A 22,969-nucleotide genomic window follows, 5' to 3' on the forward strand; every position below is an offset into this window, starting at 1 on the left:
TGCTACTTTTTGCACAAGCTTTGAACCCTGCGGCTTTTAGTCAGGTGCGGCTTTTCTATGGATTGTTATGATTTTTGTGATATCGTAAGACGATTTGTTTTGTTTGTTCCGCTGTTGTACAGCACTACGTTGCCTGGCGGAAGGATCGGGGTTCAAGAGTGGTATGTTGGTCACATGTCCGTCCGCCAGGCAACGTAGTGCCATACGAAGTAGCGTGAAAAACAAACTTCAAAGTAGCGCTACGCGTTCAGCGGGAGGCGTAGATGATGAGCGGCGATAAACTTGCGAAAAGCAAGTTATGCTCAACTCGACCAGTGGATTCTGACAGCGTGGAAAAGTGTGAAAACATCCATGATCACCAACGGATTTCGAAGGGCTGGACTGCTGCATGATGGAGAGGAGGACACCGCCACGGCCCTTCAGAGGGTGTTCGACTCTGACACTGACAACAAGGATTTCTTTGGTTTTGAAAGTGACAACGAAGGAGAGAAGCGGAGAGTGGATGACGTAGCCATCCTGAGCCTGTTCGTATCCGACACTGGAGAAGAGGACTTTGGTGGTTTTAGTGCGCAGGAAGAAGAGAAAGATGGTGGTGAATGACTGACTTTTCTTCTTGTTAAAGCCGTGTCACTGCACCTGAGCCTAAAAGGTAGGCCGAATCTATTTTTCTGGTGTGCTGTAGGTTATTGTTATGTACTACATTTGTTACTTGTTTATGAAGCACAGTACATGTTTCGTACTTGTAATTACCGCTACTTGTACATATACCCTAAAAAGTTATGCAAATATGTACCCCTAACTTGTTTTTCAAAATATTAATAAAAGGGATGTGTCTCCAAACAGCCATCTCTTTCCTGACAATTCCCTTTGTGCATATTCTCTTACATATGATAAGTCAACATTGAAACACGTGCGGCTTTTAGTCAGGTGCGGCTAATGTATGTACAAAACAGGATTTTCCCCTGATTTTAGCTTGTGCGGCTAATATTCAGGTGCGCTTTGTAGTCCGGGAAATACGGTACTAAGATATTATTATTTGTTTGTGGTGCCTTTAATGATCATTTATTGAAATGAAAGGAGCATAAATTAACAAAAAGGTTTTGTCATTTTAAGTTTTGGTATACTTTTAATGTTTTAGCTGCGAATGTAGTGGCATAATCTTCACATATCAGGTCAGGTTGTCAGCATAGAACATCTTTGCTAAAGTGCTCCAATGTTCTTGAAGATTTCTGCCTGGTTTTATGTCTCTGTAACATAAATAACAAGCCGGCATTTTTCTTACAACAACAGTGATCAGCTGGACAGACCCTCAGTTTACTTGCATACATCCTACTCGCCTGTCAGCTGTTAAGCACCTGCTGCTGATTCAGGAAACAGGCCCATGTTATCTGGTGATAGTCACACTTTAACTTGGGCAGCTGCCGCTCGATATAACGTCACGTCGGCGCAATATTGTGCACAAGATGAGTAAATGTAGTTTGTTTCCTAAACCCAGAGCTGCTTGAGCTTGTGTTTCCCTCAGAGTGACTGACCTGGGTTAAAGATGACTGTTCACTTATACTTCCTCATTTTTTGTCCTGTGTTATATTGTGGGGATCAACCTTTAAAACAATAATATTCCAGTTGTCATTAATATAGGGTCATTAACAATGCTGGTTGTTATGATAACACTAAGCCACTGTTTCTAAGGTCCCATACGATGTAACGATTTTTTGTGTTTTTTAAATAATCCAAATAATGTTTAAAGCTAAATCCAAGTTACCACACAAGTGTTTTCTTATTACTGGAATCTTTTGGTCAAACAAATTGAAAATTCTTCTTTTTCAGCTACAAGTTGCTTACTTGTGATTGGTTTACAGAGCTCTCCACTAAGAAGAAGTCCCAAAGGTTTTTGATGTGACATTGCTGCATGCACCATATGCAAAGTATTTAAAAGTAGAATATGAGGAACAGCCTTCAGCTTTCAAACCCCTTCCTCTGTGGAAGCAGCTCCCAGTGTGAATTAATAGATCCTAAACCCTCCCCTTAGTCAGGCTGTAATGTCTAGGCTGCTGGGGGCTTCCCATGATTCCTTCACCTCTTGTCTCTCTGTATGTGTTTATACACACCTCTGCAGTTAGTCACCTACCCTCACCCTAAACCAGTCAGTGGAAATGGCTGCCCCTGCCGGAGCCTGGTTTAGCTGGAGGTTTCTTAGTGTTATAAAAAAAAATTCCAAACTTGTTTTAAATTACTTGCTAATATAAATAATTGAATAATTGGATTAAACTGAATCATGAGAGCTGCGCGACAGAGTCTGTGCCAAGCTTTAGCTATCAGACAGATGGCTTTACATTTGATTTTGGTAATAGAGGAGCTCATTATTGACTTAATGACTGCGAGGTGCCCAGGTCCTGGAGCTGCAACACAAGCCCAAATAATCTCCCTTCCACAGTTGTACTTGACAGTTCTTATTGAGTGTTTGTGCTGAAATGCTGTTTGGCTTTCAATACAGTATTCTCAACAGCACCAAAGAGTAAAACAGTTAAATGTTAGGTCTCTCTGAGACAGTCTCAGCTCAGACAAAAAAAAATATATTTATCCATGTAGATGCTAAAAATGACAGCCTCAGCACAGCATTTAATGTGTTATTAGACTCAATTAGCTTCTCTCAAGGTCTTAAATAATCAGGCCCCATCTTATCTTGATGACCTTGTAGTACCATATCACCCTATTAGAGCACTTTGCTCTCGCACTTCACTGGTTTCTTTCTATTAAAAGGTGCTCGCTGATGAGTGTCCATATGTGTCATGGTTTGCCAAGGAAAGCCATGTGGGGTGTGGAAATTAGGACCCAAGATACAGGCACTGACTTTGATGAGGTGAGTGAGCTCTTATTTATGAGTGGACAAACTACAGACAAAAGTAGAGGTGGTGAGGAAAGGAACTAAGAAATAACCTAAACTGGAAAACCTAACAAATGAAACTGAAGCCAAAACTCACGGGATGACATGCAAAGGAAAAAAGAAAGGAACGCGGAGGAAACATGGGCTGTATTCCGAATCAGGGTCTGCAGCCTTAAAGGCCGCATTTTAAGGCCGATTACGTCACAGCGACGCGACGAAGGCTGTCCCAATTCAAAGGCTGCTCGAAATGCGGCCCTCAAATGTGTCCTTCATTTCCCTGAATTTTAAGGATGTGGCGGTGTAGACTTTGTGGCCCAACATGTCCTAGACTTCACAGCGCGGCGGTGGATGTGGATAACTTTGCCGAAAAAAACGGCAATGGCTGAAGCGGAGTGGCCAAAGAGTAAACTTTTAAAAGTAAGTACTGAATATTATGTCACTTATTTATGTGCAAACGTTTAATAATGAAGAACATTAAAACATTACTGTTGGCCACATGTCGGCAAAGTTGTGTGACATTAGTGATGTTTGTGTTTACTTGGTTTTAAAGCCTTTACTTTAAAATATACGCCGTTCAATAGTTGACGTTAATCTTACAGAGAATGTGATGATTTTGTGGATAATTAAAGTCAGTCATATATCCACAAACACAACAGGCTGAAAGTCAGAGATGCTGCTCGGTTTGCAGTCCTGAATATCACGGCACAAGCAGGATTCACTGCACTGTTAATGTTAGCTATGTTATATTGCTGCCTCTGTTCGGTGGTGTCGAGCCAAACGGACTTTAACGTGTGTTTGAACGAGCTGACGGTTCACTCGTTAAGCTGAAAGAAAGATGCTTTAATCACAGGAGTGACACGTGTCCACTTTACCATCTGGGAACTCTTCTTGTTTCGTAATAACACAAACACTAAATCCTCCTTCTCTTGTGCTGTTTTGTAGCAGTGTATACACCTGAGACTGTCACCTGTGTGTCTGTCCTGCACTCTCTCTCTGTTTCTTTCTCTCTGATTGTGGAATAAAAGTATGAACATGTATTTATAAGTTACACTTGTGTTTGAATCCTGCAGCTTATCACACATTTGATTTCCATGTGTGACGACTGCAAGTGTCCAGAGTGAGGACAGACTGAGGGACCCACTGCTGCACATCATCTGTGAGGCTTTGCACCCCTGATGATCCACCAGGACAAACTCAGCAGTGTGTGAGGAAGAGGAGGAGGAAGAGCCAGCAGCAGCTGACAGATGGAGAGAAAAGACAGACTGTTCCCTGTTTGTGAAGGACTGCTAGGAAAGTTTAAAATCACTAATTGTCTGTCCTGAATCAGTCTTATTAAGTAATGTTCAAATAATTTGATCATTCCAGTGTTTTCAGTGTGGGAGAAAGTACTCAGGGCCTTCAAGTTACACACTATGAAAGGCAGCAACAAGTTTAATATTCAGAAACCTAAAGTATGTATGAGCAGCAGAATGGAGCTAAAAATTAATGTTTGTTTCAGTTCTATGAAGCTTTGAGTATTTTGGATTAGTAGCACTGAGCCTTAGCAAGCACATGAATGAGAGGCGGAGGCGATTAAAGTTTATATTAACAGGGTATTAATCAAAAGAATATCTCACCTGAACAGATGACAGCAGCATCCTGACCATGTTCGCATCTGTTTGATCCAAATCCACTGTGTTGACACTCAGTTAGAGAACTTTCATTTCCTGAACAGGTCAAATTGTCAAGCCAGATCTGTCCAGTTCCTGCACCAAAGTGAGCTGATTGAGGAACTTCCAGTGCCGACCCACAGTTTAACTGTCTGCAAACCACCTGAGAATCATTTAAGTCCCAGCCATCATCACAGACTGTTCCCCAGCTGTTATTGTGGTAAACCTCAACTCTGCCAGAACATCGAGTCGATCCAGATCCAGTTAATCTGATCACACCTTTTATGTAAAAGACATAACACAAACTATATTTCAATACATATCTTAAAGAAAATACAGATGCATAACACTAAAAAATACATTAACATGCAGTTTTTTCATATCAAAAAGTGTTATCACCTGAACACATGACACCAACATCATAAGAATGTAAACTGTAGTAGTTGTTGTAGTAGTTTCCCCATCCAGTGTGTTGACATTCAGTTAGAGAACTTTCATTTCCTGAACAGCTCACACCACTGAGCCAGACCTGTCCAGTTCCTGCACCAAATTTATATGATGGAGTAGCTTCTAGTGCAGACCCACAGTTTATCTCTCTGCAAACCACCTCAGCATCGTTTAAGACCCAGTTATTATCAGAAACTGTTCCCCAGACATTATCATGATAAACTTCAACTCTGCCAGAGCATCGAGATGATCCAGAACCAGCTAATCTAATCAGATCTAAAAGGGAAAGAACATGAAAAACATTTTAATATACCATTACATCAAAAAAGACTACCTTGCAATATTACCTCTATCCAGCAGTTTTCACACCTGAACAGATGACAGCAGCATCCTGACCATGTTCGCATCTGTTTGATCCAAATCCACTGTGCTGACACTCAGTTAGAGAACTTTCACTTCCTGAACAGGTCACATTGTCAAGCCAGATCTTTCCAGTTCCTGCACCAAAGTGAGCTGATTGAGGAACTTCCTGTGCCGACCCACAGTTTAACTGTCTGCAAACCACCTGAGCATCATTTAAGTCCCAGCCATCATCACAGACTGTTCCCCAGCTGCTATTGTGATAAACTTCAACTCTTCCAGAACATCGAGTCGATCCAGATCCAGTTAAAATGATGGACACAGCTAAAAAAAAAACACAGAGACAATATGAAGGGGACCAAACATAGAATACTTTTAGTTTCCAGCCATAGATTCCAAGTTAAAGTACAATGGTAAACTGAAAGGTGTAATACTGACAGTCAAAACAGCTTGAACCCTAAAAGACAGGCTATAAAAAGTCCAATGGATTCACTCCTGACCTAGAAAGACATTCAGCTCCCAAATTTGTATTATGACAGAGTTTGTGAGGACTGCAGAACATCCACATTAAGAAAGTTGAAGCAGGAGACTTTGTTTGAATTGTTTCAATTACAAGACCTGAAAAGAACTAGAAAACTTCAAGTTGCAGACTTTATCAAATCTTTCAGGGTATGGTCTCCCTTAAACACGCACACACACACTCACGCACAGACACACACACGCACATACAGATGTCAGGCTGACTTTCCCTCTCTGAAAATATCTTCCATGTCCCACTCATAAATGTTAATTTGAAACTATTAAAATGTTCCTTTAAGGTTTTTAAAATGAAATCTCTAATCTTATAAGTTATTTAAAAAGTAATGTATAGCTCTCTGGATCTGAGCTGCATTTAAAGAGAAAGATGCAAACATTTAACTGCTCAAATATTCTACAGTGTGGTTTTTGCACAGATGACTTTGACTGTTCACACTGAATTTCATTATAAAACACACTAATAAGTGGAAGATGGAAGTCTAAAAAAAGTTATTTTTCAGTGATTAACATTCATCAGATGATCAAAAGAATATCTCACCTGAACAGATGACAGCAGCATCCTGATCATGTTCACATCCATTTGATCCAAATCCACTGTGCTGACACTCAGTTAGAGAACTTTCATTTCCTGAACAGGTCACATTGTCAAGCCAGATCTGTCCAGTTCCTGCACCAAAGTGAGCTGATCGAGGAACTTCCAGTGCCGACCCACAGTTTAACTGTCTGCAAACCACCCCAGCATCATTTAAGTCCCAGCCATCATCACAGACTGTTCCCCAGCTGTTATTGTGGTAAACTTCAACTCTGCCAGAACACCGACTTGATCCAGATCCAGTTAATCTGATTGGACCTTTTAATGAAAAACACGTGACACAAACTATGTTTTAATATATGTCCCTTAAAGAAAACAAAGATACATATCACACAAAAATACATTAACATGGAGTATGTCCCATGTCAAAAAGTGATGTCACCTGAACAGATGACACCAGCATCATAATAATGTATATTGTAGTAGTAGTAGTAGTAGTAGTAATAGTAGTTTCCCCATCCAGAGTGTTGACATTGAGTTAGAGAACTTTCATTTCCTGAACAGCTCACACCACTGAGCCAGACCTGTCCAGTTCCTGCACCAAAGAAAGCTGATCGAGGAGCTTGTAGTGCAGACCCACAGTTTAACTGTCTGCAAACCACCTCAGCATCATTTAGGTCCCAGTTATAATCAGAGACTGTTCCCCAGACGTTATTGTGAAAGATTTCAACTCTGCCAGAACATCGGCTCAATCCAGAACCAGCTAACCTGATCAGATCTAAAAGGCAAAGAACATGAAAAACAGTTAAATGCAGCCTTACCTCAAAAAACACTATCTTGCAATATCATGTTGATCCAGCAGTTTTCACACCTGAACAGATGACAGCAGCATCCTGACCATGTTCACATCTGTTTGATCCAAATCCACTGTGTTGACACTCAGTTAGAGAACTTTCATTTCCTGAACAGCTCACATCACCGAGCCAAATCTGTCCAATTCCTGCACCAAAGTGAGCTGATTGAGGAACTTCCAGTGCCGACCCACAGTTTAACTGTCTGCAAACCACCTCAGCATCATTTAAGTCCCAGCCATCATCACAGACTGTTCCCCAGCTGTTATTGTGATAAACTTCAACTCTGCCAGAACATTGACTTGATCCAGATCCAGTTAATCTGATCACACCTTTTATGTAAAAGACATAACACAACTATATTTCAATACATATCTTAAAGAAAATACAGATGCATAACACTAAAAAATACATTAACATGCAGTTTTTTCATATCAAAAAGTGTTATCACCTGAACACATGACACCAACATCATAAGAATGTAAACTGTAGTAGTTGTTGTAGTAGTTTCCCCATCCAGTGTGTTGACATTCAGTTAGAGAACTTTCATTTCCTGAACAGCTCACACCACTGAGCCAGACCTGTCCAGTTCCTGCACCAAATTTATATGATGGAGTAGCTTCTAGTGCAGACCCACAGTTTATCTCTCTGCAAACCACCTCAGCATCGTTTAAGACCCAGTTATTATCAGAAACTGTTCCCCAGACATTATCATGATAAACTTCAACTCTGCCAGAGCATCGAGATGATCCAGAACCAGCTAATCTAATCAGATCTAAAAGGGAAAGAACATGAAAAACATTATAATAAATCCTTACATCAAAAAAGACTTAATGGAAGACACAAATGAACAGACTAACTAACAGTTTTCTCACCTGAACAGATGACAGCAGCATCCTGACCATGTTCACATCTGTTTGATCCAAATCCACTGTGTTGACACTCAGTTAGAGAACTTTCACTTCCTGAACAGGTCACATGATCAAGCCAGATCTTTCCAGTTCCTGCACCAAAGTGAGCTGATTGAGGAACTTCCAGTGCCGACCCACAGTTTAACTGTCTGCAAACCACCTGAGCATCATTTAAGTCCCAGCCATCATCACAGACTGTTCCCCAGCTGTTATTGTGGTAAACTTCAACTCTTCCAGAACATCGAGTCGATCCAGATCCAGTTAAAATGATGGACACAGCTGAAAACAAAACACAGAGACGATATGAAGGGGACCAAACATAGAATACTTTCAGTTTCCAGCCATAGATTCCAAGTTATAGCAGAACGGTAAACTGAAAGGTGTAATACTGTCAGTCCACACAGCTTTAACACTAATAAAACAGTCTATAAAAAGTCCAATGGATTCACTCCTGACCTAGAAAGACATTCAGCTCCCAAATTTGTATTATGACAGAGTTTGTGAGGACTGCAGAACATCCACATTAAGAAAGCTGAAGCAGGAGACTTTGTTTGAATTGTTTCAATTACAAGACCTGAAAAGAACTAAGAAAACTTCAAGTTGCAGACTTTATCAAATCTTTCAGGGGTATGGTCTCCCTTGAACACGCACACACACTCACGCACAGACAGACGCACACTCACGCACAGACACACACACACACACACACACACACACACACAAGCCCGTTCAGCAATCTTTGTGAGGACCTTCATTGACATAATGCTTTCCCTAGCCCATCGGTCTGCAACCTTTAACACCCAAAGAGCCACTTGGACCCGGTTTCCACGCAAAAGAAAACACTGGGAGCCGCAAATACTTTTTTACATCTAAAATGAAGATAACATTGTATAAATTGTTTTTTTTACCTTTATGCTTTGTGTGAACAACTAAAGTAAGTAAGTAAAGTTTATTTATCAAGCGCTTTTCACAAACAGGCAATCACAAAGCGCTGTACACAAATATTAAAATAAACAATACAATCAATAGACATTATACACAATGTAAAGATCAAATGTAAATAATGTAAAGAATATGAAATACGTAGATCAACAAAAGGCTTGTTTGAACAGAAAAGTTTTTAACTGCTTTTTAAAAGAATCCACAGAGCAACTAAGGTGTGTTGCTTGTGAACTCCATGAAGTGCTACAGAGAAAATTACATTTTATTTATGTAATGAGCACATTTTGAACTCTTAAAGAAATATAACAAAAGGAAAGACACCAAGCTGAACTAAAATGATCCAGCAAACAAAAACTGTTGTGAGCCGCCACCCTTGTATCGCCTTTGGGCTTTTGGAGCCTTAACCTGACTTTTAAAAAATGTTTGAAAAAAAAGCACTATCCTGCTAAAAAAAAAAATAGATATTTGCATAATTCTGCCTAAATATGTATTTTACCTGGTTAATGTGTGTGGTGGGGCGTGGTCTACAGTGCCGCTGCATGGGAGTCGGACTCACCTGAGCGGCACCCGCAATCACGCCTCGCCGCCTTAAAGTCTGTGCTCTCTCTGCTGTTGTGTTGTCGGGCTGTGAACTGAAAAGCTACAGCCGGCTGTATGTGTACAACAACCGTGTGTGAAAAGCGGTCGATAAAGAGATGCTGAAAAGCATGTTCATGCAAACATCGTCGGGTCTGCAGTGATATGTTTACAATAAGACTTATGGTCCCGAACCTCTGCGCACAGTGCCTGCAAATTGGGGCTGTACGAAGTCACTTTCATCTTCATGCAGGACTGTAAGCTGTCATCTGTGAGGCGTGAGCGGTGTTTGTTTTTAACATAGTTCACGGTGGAGAACAGCTAACGGCATAATAAGGATCAGAAGATCAATAATTGGCCTACCTGGGGTCGAAAGTCTCGATAAATGCACGGCGTTTCGGCGGGTATACCGGCTTCCCTTGTGTGTGTGACGCTTATTTTGAGCGGTGAAAAAATTATATAATATAATTTTATTTTTATATTTCAAAATCACAATGATCTTCCAATTTAGACCTACAAGTTAAAAAAAGAACTAAAAACACATAAAATACACTTCAGCTAAATACTTCTAATTTAATTTCCCAAACCACCCAGAGCCGCAAAATCAAGACTAAAGAGCCGCATGAGGCTCCAGGGTAGCGGGTTGCCGAACCCTGGCCTAACCCTAGCCCTTACCCTAAACCTAACCATAACCTAATTGTAACCCTGACACTAAAACCACATTTTGAGCATCAAGAACGCCTTTACAAGACTTCAAATTTTTGAGGACCGGTTTGTGTGTCCTCACAAGTGACTGTTCGATCTCACAAGTGTAGTAGAATGAAGATGTCGGTCCTCACAAAGATAGCTAGACAGGAATACACACACGCAGATGTCAGGCTGACTTTCCCTCTCTGAAAATATCTTCCATGTCCCGCTCATAAATGTTCATTTGAAACTATTAAAATGTTCCTTTAAGGTTTTTAAATGAAATCTCTAATCTTATAAGTTATTTAAAAAGTAATGTATAGCTCTCTGGATCTGAGCTGCGTTTAAAGAGAAAGTTGCAAACATTTTACCATTCAAATATTCTACAGTGTGGTTCTCGCACAGATGACTTTGACTGTTCACACTGAATTTCATTATAAAACACACGAATAAGTGGAAGATGGAAGTCTAAAAAAAGTTATTTTTCAGTGATTAACATTCATCAGATGATCAAAAGAATATCTCACCTGAACAGATGACAGCAGTATCCTGATCATGTTCACATCCATTTGATCCAAATCCACTGTGCTGACACTCAGTTAGAGAACTTTCATTTCCTGAACAGGTCACATTGTCAAGCCAGATCTGTCCAGTTCCTGCACCAAAGTGAGCTGATTGAGGAACTTCCAGTGCCGACCCACAGTTTAACTGTCTGCAAACCACCCCAGCATCATTTAAGTCCCAGCCATCATCACAGACTGTTCCCCAGCTGTTATTGTGGTAAACTTCAACTCTGCCAGAACACCGACTTGATCCAGATCCAGTTAATCTGATTGGACCTTTTAATGAAAAACACGTGACACAAACTATGTTTTAATATATGTCCCTTAAAGAAAACAAAGATACATATCACACAAAAATACATTAACATGGAGTATGTCCCATGTCAAAAAGTGATGTCACCTGAACAGATGACACCAGCATCATAATGATGTCTATTGTAGTAGTAGTAGTAGTAGTAGTAGTAGTTTCCCCATCCAGAGTGTTGACATTGAGTTAGAGAACTTTCATTTCCTGAACAGCTCACACCACTGAGCCAGACCTGTCCAGTTCCTGCACCAAAGTAAGCTGATCGAGGAGCTTGTAGTGCCGACCCACAGTTTAACTGTCTGCAAACCACCTCAGCATCATTTAGGTCCCAGTTATAATCAAAGACTGTTCCCCAGACGTTATTGTGAAAGATTTCAACTCTGCCAGAACATCGGCTCGATCCAGAACCAGCTAACCTGATCAGATCTAAAAGGCAAAGAACATGAAAAACAGTTAAATGCAGCCTTACCTCAAAAAAGACTATCTTGCAATATCATGTTGATCCAGCATTTTTCACACCTGAACAGATGACAGCAGCATCCTGACCATGTTCACATCTGTTTGATCCAAATCCACTGTGTTGACACTCAGTTAGAGAACTTTCATTTCCTGAACAGCTCACATGATCAAGCCAGATCTGTCCAGTTCCTGCACCAAAGTGAGCTGATTGAGGAACTTCCAGTGCCGACCCACAGTTTATCTGTCTGCAAACCACCTCAGCATCATTTAAGTCCCAGCCATCATCACAGACTGTTCCCCAGCTGTTACTGTGATGAACTTCAACTCTACCAGAACATCGAGTCGATCCAGATCCAGTTAATCTGATCACACCTTTTATGTAAAAGACATAACACAAACTATATTTCAATACATATCTTAAAGAAAATACAGATGCATAACACTCAAAAATACATTAACATACAGTTTTTTCATATCAAGAAGTCATGTCACCTGAACACATGACACCAACATCATAAGAATGTAAACTGTAGTAGTTGTTGTAGTAGTTTCCCCATCCAGTGTGTTGACATTCAGTTAGAGAACTTTCATTTCCTGAACAGCTCACACCACTGAGCCAGACCTGTCCAGTTCCTGCACCAAATTTATATGATGGAGTAGCTTCTAGTGCAGACCCACAGTTTATCTCTCTGCAAACCACCTCAGCATCGTTTAAGACCCAGTTATTATCAGAAACTGTTCCCCAGACATTATCGTGATAAACTTCAACTCTGCCAGAGCATCGAGATGATCCAGAACCAGCTAATCTAATCAGATCTAAAAGGGAAAGAACATGAAAAACATTATAATAAATCCTTACATCAAAAAAGACTTAATGGAAGACACAAATGAACAGACTAACTAACAGTTTTCTCACCTGAACAGATGACAGCAGCATCCTGACCATGTTCACATCTGTTTGATCCAAATCCACTGTGTTGACACTCAGTTAGAGAACTTTCACTTCCTGAACAGGTCACATTGTCAAGCCAGATCTTTCCAGTTCCTGCACCAAAGTGAGCTGATTGAGGAACTTCCAGTGCCGACCCACAGTTTAACTGTCTGCAAACCACCTGAGCATCATTTAAGTCCCAGCCATCATCACAGACTGTTCCCCAGCTGTTATTGTGGTAAACTTCAACTCTTCCAGAACATCGAGTCGATCCAGATCCAGTTAAAATGATGGACACAGCTGAAAACAAAACACAGAGACGATATGAAGGGGACCAAACATAGAATACTTTCAGTTTCCAGCCATAGATTCCAAGTTATAGCAGAACGGTAAACTGAAAGGTGTAATACTGTCAGTCCACACAGCTTTAACACTAATAAAACAGTCTATAAAAAGTCCAATGGATTCACTCCTGACCTAGAAAGACATTCAGCTCCCAAATTAATATTATGACAGAGTTTGTGAGGACTGCAGAACATCCACATTAAGAAAGCTGAAGCAGGAGACTTTCTTTGAATTGTTTCAATTACAAGACCTGAAAAGAACTAGAAAACTTCAAGTTGCAGACTTTATCAAATCTTTCAGGGGTATGGTCTCCCTTAAACACGCACACACACACTCACGCACAGACACACACTTGCACACACTCACACACACACACTCATACACACTCACACACACAAGCCCGTTCAGCAGTCTTAGTGAGGACCTTCATTGACATAATGCTTTCCCTAGCTCTTACCCTAAACCTAACCATATCCTAATTGTAACCCTGACACTAAAACCACATTTTGAGAATCAAGAACGCCTTTACAAGCCTTCAAATTTTTGAGGACCGGTTTGTGTGTCCTCACAAGTGACTATTGGTTCTCACAAGTGTAGTAGAATGAATATGTCGGTCCTCACAAAAATAGCTATACAGGAAAACACACACACACACACACAAAGATGTCTGCTTGACTTTCCCTCTCTGAAAATATCTTCCATGTCCCACTCATAAATGTTCATTTGAAACTATTAAAATGTTTCTTTAAGGTATTTAAATGAAATCTCTAATCTTATAAGTTATTTAAAAAGTAATGTATAGCTCTCTGGATCTGAGCTGCGTTTAAAGAGAAAGATGCAAACATTTTACCATTCAAATATTCTACAGTGTGGTTTTTGCACAGATGACTTTGACTGTTCACACTGTATTTCATTATAAAACACACTAATAAGTGGAAGATGGAAGTCTAAAAAAATTATTTTTCAGTGATTAACATTCATCAGATGATCAAAAGAATATCTCACCTGAACAGATGACAGCAGTATCCTGATCATGTTCACATCCATTTGATCCAAATCCACTGTGCTGACACTCAGTTAGAGAACTTTCATTTCCTGAACAGGTCACATTGTCAAGCCAGATCTGTCCAGTTCCTGCACCAAAGTGAGCTGATTGAGGAACTTCCAGTGCCGACCCACAGTTTAACTGTCTGCAAACCACCCCAGCATCATTTAAGTCCCAGCCATCATCACAGACTGTTCCCCAGCTGTTATTGTGATAAACTTCAACTCTGCCAGAACACCGACTTGATCCAGATCCAGTTAATCTGATTGGACCTTTTAATGAAAAACACGTGACACAAACTATGTTTTAATATATGTCCCTTAAAGAAAACAAAGATACATATCACACAAAAATACATTAACATGGAGTATGTCCCATGTCAAAAAGTGATGTCACCTGAACAGATGACACCAGCATCATAATAATGTATATTGTAGTAGTAGTAGTAGTAGTAGTAATAGTAGTTTCCCCATCCAGGGTGTTGACATTGAGTTAGAGAACTTTCATTTCCTGAACAGCTCACACCACTGAGCCAGACCTGTCCAGTTCCTGCACCAAAGTAAGCTGATCGAGGAGCTTGTAGTGCCGACCCACAGTTTAACTGTCTGCAAACCACCTCAGCATCATTTAGGTCCCAGTTATAATCAAAGACTGTTCCCCAGACGTTATTGTGAAAGATTTCAACTCTGCCAGAACATCGGCTCGATCCAGAACCAGCTAACCTGATCAGATCTAAAAGGCAAAGAACATGAAAAACAGTTAAATGCAGCCTTACCCCAAAAAAGACTATCTTGCAATATCATGTTGATCCAGCATTTTTCACACCTGAACAGATGACAGCAGCATCCTGACCATGTTCACATCTGTTTGATCCAAATCCACTGTGTTGACACTCAGTTAGAGAACTTTCATTTCCTGAACAGCTCACATGATCAAGCCAGATCTGTCCAGTTCCTGCACCAAAGTGAGCTGATTGAGGAACTTCCAGTGCCGACCCACAGTTTAACTGTCTGCAAACCACCTCAGCATCATTTAAGTCCCAGCCATCATCACAGACTGTTCCCCAGCTGTTACTGTGATGAACTTCAACTCTACCAGAACATCGAGTCGATCCAGATCCAGTTAATCTGATCACACCTTTTATGTAAAAGACATAACACAAACTATATTTCAATACATATCTTAAAGAAAATACAGATGCATAACACTCAAAAATACATTAACATACAGTTTTTTCATATCAAGAAGTCATGTCACCTGAACACATGACACCAACATCATAAGAATGTAAACTGTAGTAGTTGTTGTAGTAGTTTCCCCATCCAGTGTGTTGACATTCAGTTAGAGAACTTTCATTTCCTGAACAGCTCACACCACTGAGCCAGACCTGTCCAGTTCCTGCACCAAATTTATATGATGGAGTAGCTTCTAGTGCAGACCCACAGTTTATCTCTCTGCAAACCACCTCAGCATCGTTTAAGACCCAGTTATTATCAGAAACTGTTCCCCAGACATTATCGTGATAAACTTCAACTCTGCCAGAGCATCGAGATGATCCAGAACCAGCTAATCTAATCAGATCTAAAAGGGAAAGAACATGAAAAACATTATAATAAATCCTTACATCAAAAAAGACTTAATGGAAGACACAAATGAACAGACTAACTAACAGTTTTCTCACCTGAACAGATGACAGCAGCATCCTGACCATGTTCACATCTGTTTGATCCAAATCCACTGTGTTGACACTCAGTTAGAGAACTTTCACTTCCTGAACAGGTCACATTGTCAAGCCAGATCTTTCCAGTTCCTGCACCAAAGTGAGCTGATTGAGGAACTTCCAGTGCCGACCCACAGTTTAACTGTCTGCAAACCACCTGAGCATCATTTAAGTCCCAGCCATCATCACAGACTGTTCCCCAGCTGTTATTGTGGTAAACTTCAACTCTTCCAGAACATCGAGTCGATCCAGATCCAGTTAAAATGATGGACACAGCTGAAAACAAAACACAGAGATGATATGAAGGGGACCAAACATAGAATACTTTCAGTTTCCAGCCATAGATTCCAAGTTATAGCAGAACGGTAAACTGAAAGGTGTAATACTGTCAGTCCACACAGCTTTAACACTAATAAAACAGTCTATAAAAAGTCCAATGGATTCACTCCTGACCTAGAAAGACATTCAGCTCCCAAATTAATATTATGACAGAGTTTGTGAGGACTGCAGAACATCCACATTAAGAAAGCTGAAGCAGGAGACTTTCTTTGAATTGTTTCAATTACAAGACCTGAAAAGAACTAGAAAACCTCAAGTTGCAGACTTTATCAAATCTTTCAGGGGTATGGTCTCCCTTAAACACGCACACACACACTCACGCACAGACACACACTTGCACACACTCACACACACACACTCATACACACTCACACACACAAGCCCGTTCAGCAGTCTTAGTGAGGACCTTCATTGACATAATGCTTTCCCTAGCCCTTACCCTAAACCTAACCATATCCTAATTGTAACCCTGACACTAAAACCACATTTTGAGCATCAAGAACGCCTTTACAAGCCTTCAAATTTTTGAGGACCGGTTTGTGTGTCCTCACAAGTGACTGTTGGTTCTCACAAGTGTAGTAGAATGAATATGTCGGTCCTCACAAAAATAGCTATACAGGAAAACACACACACACACACACAAAGATGTCTGCTTGACTTTCCCTCTCTGAAAATATCTTCCATGTCCCACTCATAAATGTTCATTTGAAACTATTAAAATGTTTCTTTAAGGTATTTAAATGAAATCTCTAATCTTATAAGTTATTTAAAAAGTAATGTATAGCTCTCTGGATCTGAGCTGCGTTTAAAGAGAAAGATGCAAACATTTTACCATTCAAATATTCTACAGTGTGGTTTTTGCACAGATGACTTTGACTGTTCACACTGTATTTCATTATAAAACACACGAATAAGTGGAAGATGGAAGTCTAAAAAAAGTTATTTTTCAGTGATTAACATTCATCAGATGATCAAAAGAATATCTCACCTGAACAGATGACAGCAGTATCCTGATCATGTTCACATCCATTTGATCCAAATCCACTGTGCTGACACTCAGTTAGAGAACTTTCATTTCCTGAACAGGTCACATTGTCAAGCCAGATCTGTCCAGTTCCTGCACCAAAGTGAGCTGATTGAGGAACTTCCAGTGCCGACCCACAGTTTAACTGTCTGCAAACCACCCCAGCATCATTTAAGTCCCAGCCATCATCACAGACTGTTCCCCAGCTGTTACTGTGATAAACTTCAACTCTGCCAGAACACCGACTTGATCCAGATCCAGTTAATCTGATTGGACCTTTTAATGAAAAACACGTGACACAAACTATGTTTTAATATATGTCCCTTAAAGAAAACAAAGATACATATCACACAAAAATACATTAACATGGAGTATGTCCCATGTCAAAAAGTGATGTCACCTGAACAGATGACACCAGCATCATAATAATGTATATTGTAGTAGTAGTAGTAGTAGTAGTAATAGTAGTTTCCCCATCCAGGGTGTTGACATTCAGTTAGAGAACTTTCATTTCCTGAACAGCTCACACCACTGAGCCAGACCTGTCCAGTTCCTGCACCAAAGTAAGCTGATCGAGGAGCTTGTAGTGCCGACCCACAGTTTAACTGTCTGCAAACCACCTCAGCATCATTTAGGTCCCAGTTATAATCAAAGACTGTTCCCCAGACGTTATTGTGAAAGATTTCAACTCTGCCAGAACATCGGCTCGATCCAGAACCAGCTAACCTGATCAGATCTAAAAGGCAAAGAACATGAAAAACAGTTAAATGCAGCCTTACCTCAAAAAAGACTATCTTGCAATATCATGTTGATCCAGCATTTTTCACACCTGAACAGATGACAGCAGCATCCTGACCATGTTCACATCTGTTTGATCCAAATCCACTGTGTTGACACTCAGTTAGAGAACTTTCATTTCCTGAACAGCTCACATGATCAAGCCAGATCTGTCCAGTTCCTGCACCAAAGTGAGCTGATTGAGGAACTTCCAGTGCCGACCCACAGTTTATCTGTCTGCAAACCACCTCAGCATCATTTAAGTCCCAGCCATCATCACAGACTGTTCCCCAGCTGTTACTGTGATGAACTTCAACTCTACCAGAACATCGAGTCGATCCAGATCCAGTTAATCTGATCACACCTTTTATGTAAAAGACATAACACAAACTATATTTCAATACATATCTTAAAGAAAATACAGATGCATAACACTCAAAAATACATTAACATACAGTTTTTTCATATCAAGAAGTCATGTCACCTGAACACATGACACCAACATCATAAGAATGTAAACTGTAGTAGTTGTTGTAGTAGTTTCCCCATCCAGTGTGTTGACATTCAGTTAGAGAACTTTCATTTCCTGAACAGCTCACACCACTGAGCCAGACCTGTCCAGTTCCTGCACCAAATTTATATGATGGAGTAGCTTCTAGTGCAGACCCACAGTTTATCTCTCTGCAAACCACCTCAGCATCGTTTAAGACCCAGTTATTATCAGAAACTGTTCCCCAGACATTATCGTGATAAACTTCAACTCTGCCAGAGCATCGAGATGATCCAGAACCAGCTAATCTAATCAGATCTAAAAGGGAAAGAACATGAAAAACATTATAATAAATCCTTACATCAAAAAAGACTTAATGGAAGACACAAATGAACAGACTAACTAACAGTTTTCTCACCTGAACAGATGACAGCAGCATCCTGACCATGTTCACATCTGTTTGATCCAAATCCACTGTGTTGACACTCAGTTAGAGAACTTTCACTTCCTGAACAGGTCACATTGTCAAGCCAGATCTTTCCAGTTCCTGCACCAAAGTGAGCTGATTGAGGAACTTCCAGTGCCGACCCACAGTTTAACTGTCTGCAAACCACCTGAGCATCATTTAAGTCCCAGCCATCATCACAGACTGTTCCCCAGCTGTTATTGTGGTAAACTTCAACTCTTCCAGAACATCGAGTCGATCCAGATCCAGTTAAAATGATGGACACAGCTGAAAACAAAACACAGAGACGATATGAAGGGGACCAAACATAGAATACTTTCAGTTTCCAGCCATAGATTCCAAGTTATAGCAGAACGGTAAACTGAAAGGTGTAATACTGTCAGTCCACACAGCTTTAACACTAATAAAACAGTCTATAAAAAGTCCAATGGATTCACTCCTGACCTAGAAAGACATTCAGCTCCCAAATTAATATTATGACAGAGTTTGTGAGGACTGCAGAACATCCACATTAAGAAAGCTGAAGCAGGAGACTTTCTTTGAATTGTTTCAATTACAAGACCTGAAAAGAACTAGAAAACTTCAAGTTGCAGACTTTATCAAATCTTTCAGGGGTATGGTCTCCCTTAAACACGCACACACACACTCACGCACAGACACACACTTGCACACACTCACACACACACACTCATACACACTCACACACACAAGCCCGTTCAGCAGTCTTAGTGAGGACCTTCATTGACATAATGCTTTCCCTAGCTCTTACCCTAAACCTAACCATATCCTAATTGTAACCCTGACACTAAAACCACATTTTGAGAATCAAGAACGCCTTTACAAGCCTTCAAATTTTTGAGGACCGGTTTGTGTGTCCTCACAAGTGACTATTTGTTCTCACAAGTGTAGTAGAATGAATATGTCGGTCCTCACAAAAATAGCTATACAGGAAAACACACACACACACACACAAAGATGTCTGCTTGACTTTCCCTCTCTGAAAATATCTTCCATGTCCCACTCATAAATGTTCATTTGAAACTATTAAAATGTTTCTTTAATGTATTTAAATGAAATCTCTAATCTTATAAGTTATTTAAAAAGTAATGTATAGCTCTCTGGATCTGAGCTGCGTTTAAAGAGAAAGATGCAAACATTTTACCATTCAAATATTCTACAGTGTGGTTCTCGCACAGATGACTTTCACTGTTCACACTGAATTTCATTATAAAACACACTAATAAGTGGAAGATGGAAGTCTAAAAAAAGTTATTTTTCAGTGATTAACATTCATCAGATGATCAAAAGAATATCTCACCTGAACAGATGACAGCAGTATCCTGATCATGTTCACATCCATTTGATCCAAATCCACTGTGCTGACACTCAGTTAGAGAACTTTCATTTCCTGAACAGGTCACATTGTCAAGCCAGATCTGTCCAGTTCCTGCACCAAAGTGAGCTGATTGAGGAACTTCCAGTGCCGACCCACAGTTTAACTGTCTGCAAACCACCCCAGCATCATTTAAGTCCCAGCCATCATCACAGACTGTTCCCCAGCTGTTATTGTGGTAAACTTCAACTCTGCCAGAACACCGACTTGATCCAGATCCAGTTAATCTGATTGGACCTTTTAATGAAAAACACGTGACACAAACTATGTTTTAATATATGTCCCTTAAAGAAAACAAAGATACATATCACACAAAAATACATTAACATGGAGTATGTCCCATGTCAAAAAGTGATGTCACCTGAACAGATGACACCAGCATCATAATAATGTATATTGTAGTAGTAGTAGTAGTAGTAGTAATAGTAGTTTCCCCATCCAGGGTGTTGACATTCAGTTAGAGAACTTTCATTTCCTGAACAGCTCACACCACTGAGCCAGACCTGTCCAGTTCCTGCACCAAAGTAAGCTGATCGAGGAGCTTGTAGTGCCGACCCACAGTTTAACTGTCTGCAAACCACCTCAGCATCATTTAGGTCCCAGTTATAATCAAAGACTGTTCCCCAGACGTTATTGTGAAAGATTTCAACTCTGCCAGAACATCGGCTCGATCCAGAACCAGCTAACCTGATCAGATCTAAAAGGCAAAGAACATGAAAAACAGTTAAATGCAGCCTTACCTCGAAAAAGACTATCTTGCAATATCATGTTGATCCAGCATTTTTCACACCTGAACAGATGACAGCAGCATCCTGACCATGTTCACATCTGTTTGATCCAAATCCACTGTGTTGACACTCAGTTAGAGAACTTTCATTTCCTGAACAGCTCACATGATCAAGCCAGATCTGTCCAGTTCCTGCACCAAAGTGAGCTGATTGAGGAACTTCCAGTGCCGACCCACAGTTTATCTGTCTGCAAACCACCTCAGCATCATTTAAGTCCCAGCCATCATCACAGACTGTTCCCCAGCTGTTACTGTGATGAACTTCAACTCTACCAGAACATCGAGTCGATCCAGATCCAGTTAATCTGATCACACCTTTTATGTAAAAGACATAACACAAACTATATTTCAATACATATCTTAAAGAAAATACAGATGCATAACACTCAAAAATACATTAACATACAGTTTTTTCATATCAAGAAGTCATGTCACCTGAACACATGACACCAACATCATAAGAATGTAAACTGTAGTAGTTGTTGTAGTAGTTTCCCCATCCAGTGTGTTGACATTCAGTTAGAGAACTTTCATTTCCTGAACAGCTCACACCACTGAGCCAGACCTGTCCAGTTCCTGCACCAAATTTATATGATGGAGTAGCTTCTAGTGCAGACCCACAGTTTATCTCTCTGCAAACCACCTCAACATCGTTTAAGACCCAGTTATTATCAGAAACTGTTCCCCAGACATTATCGTGATAAACTTCAACTCTGCCAGAGCATCGAGATGATCCAGAACCAGCTAATCTAATCAGATCTAAAAGGGAAAGAACATGAAAAACATTATAATAAATCCTTACATCAAAAAAGACTTAATGGAAGACACAAATGAACAGACTAACTAACAGTTTTCTCACCTGAACAGATGACAGCAGCATCCTGACCATGTTCACATCTGTTTGATCCAAATCCACTGTGTTGACACTCAGTTAGAGAACTTTCACTTCCTGAACAGGTCACATGATCAAGCCAGATCTTTCCAGTTCCTGCACCAAAGTGAGCTGATTGAGGAACTTCCAGTGCCGACCCACAGTTTAACTGTCTGCAAACCACCTGAGCATCATTTAAGTCCCAGCCATCATCACAGACTGTTCCCCAGCTGTTATTGTGGTAAACTTCAACTCTTCCAGAACATCGAGTCGATCCAGATCCAGTTAAAATGATGGACACAGCTGAAAACAAAACACAGAGATGATATGAAGGGGACCAAACATAGAATACTTTCAGTTTCCAGCCATAGATTCCAAGTTATAGCAGAACGGTAAACTGAAAGGTGTAATACTGTCAGTCCACACAGCTTTAACACTAATAAAACAGTCTATAAAAAGTCCAATGGATTCACTCCTGACCTAGAAAGACATTCAGCTCCCAAATTAATATTATGACAGAGTTTGTGAGGACTGCAGAACATCCACATTAAGAAAGCTGAAGCAGGAGACTTTCTTTGAATTGCTTCAATTACAAGACCTGAAAAGAACTAGAAAACTTCAAGTTGCAGACTTTATCAAATCTTTCAGGGGTATGGTCTCCCTTAAACACGCACACACACACTCACGCACAGACACACACTTGCACACACTCACACACACACACTCATACACACTCACACACACAAGCCCGTTCAGCAGTCTTAGTGAGGACCTTCATTGACATAATGCTTTCCCTAGCCCTTACCCTAAACCTAACCATATCCTAATTGTAACCCTGACACTAAAACCACATTTTGAGCATCAAGAACGCCTTTACAAGCCTTCAAATTTTTGAGGACCGGTTTGTGTGTCCTCACAAGTGACTATTGGTTCTCACAAGTGTAGTAGAATGAATATGTTGGTCCTCACAAAAATAGCTATACAGGAAAACACACACACACACACACAAAGATGTCTGCTTGACTTTCCCTCTCTGAAAATATCTTCCATGTCCCACTCATAAATGTTCATTTGAA

The 22,969-nt window shown here is 40.3% G+C and overlaps 1 protein-coding gene across 1 annotated transcript; it reads right to left on the reverse strand.

Moving 5' to 3' along the window:
* Positions 1–4,483: 4,483 nt before the first annotated feature.
* Positions 4,484–22,677, reverse strand: LOC148104088 (scavenger receptor cysteine-rich domain-containing protein DMBT1-like). Its single transcript, XM_087838251.1, is given in 28 exon segments — positions 4,484–4,812; positions 4,933–5,256; positions 5,350–5,664; positions 6,416–6,727; positions 6,852–7,592; positions 7,712–8,035; positions 8,136–8,450; positions 10,904–11,215; positions 11,340–11,672; positions 11,766–12,077; positions 12,198–12,521; positions 12,607–12,936; positions 13,987–14,298; positions 14,423–14,758; positions 14,852–15,163; positions 15,284–15,607; positions 15,708–16,022; positions 17,074–17,385; positions 17,510–17,845; positions 17,939–18,250; positions 18,371–18,694; positions 18,795–19,109; positions 20,161–20,472; positions 20,597–20,932; positions 21,026–21,337; positions 21,458–21,781; positions 21,882–22,196; positions 22,632–22,677. Coding segments are annotated over 28 exon segments (9,114 nt in total).
* Between the last annotated feature and the right edge of the window lie 292 nt (positions 22,678–22,969).

This window comes from Neolamprologus brichardi, chromosome 3, assembly GCF_056152115.1.
Source record: "Neolamprologus brichardi isolate AB-2024 chromosome 3, ASM5615211v1, whole genome shotgun sequence".
In the NCBI taxonomy this organism is placed as follows: domain Eukaryota; kingdom Metazoa; phylum Chordata; class Actinopteri; order Cichliformes; family Cichlidae; genus Neolamprologus; species Neolamprologus brichardi.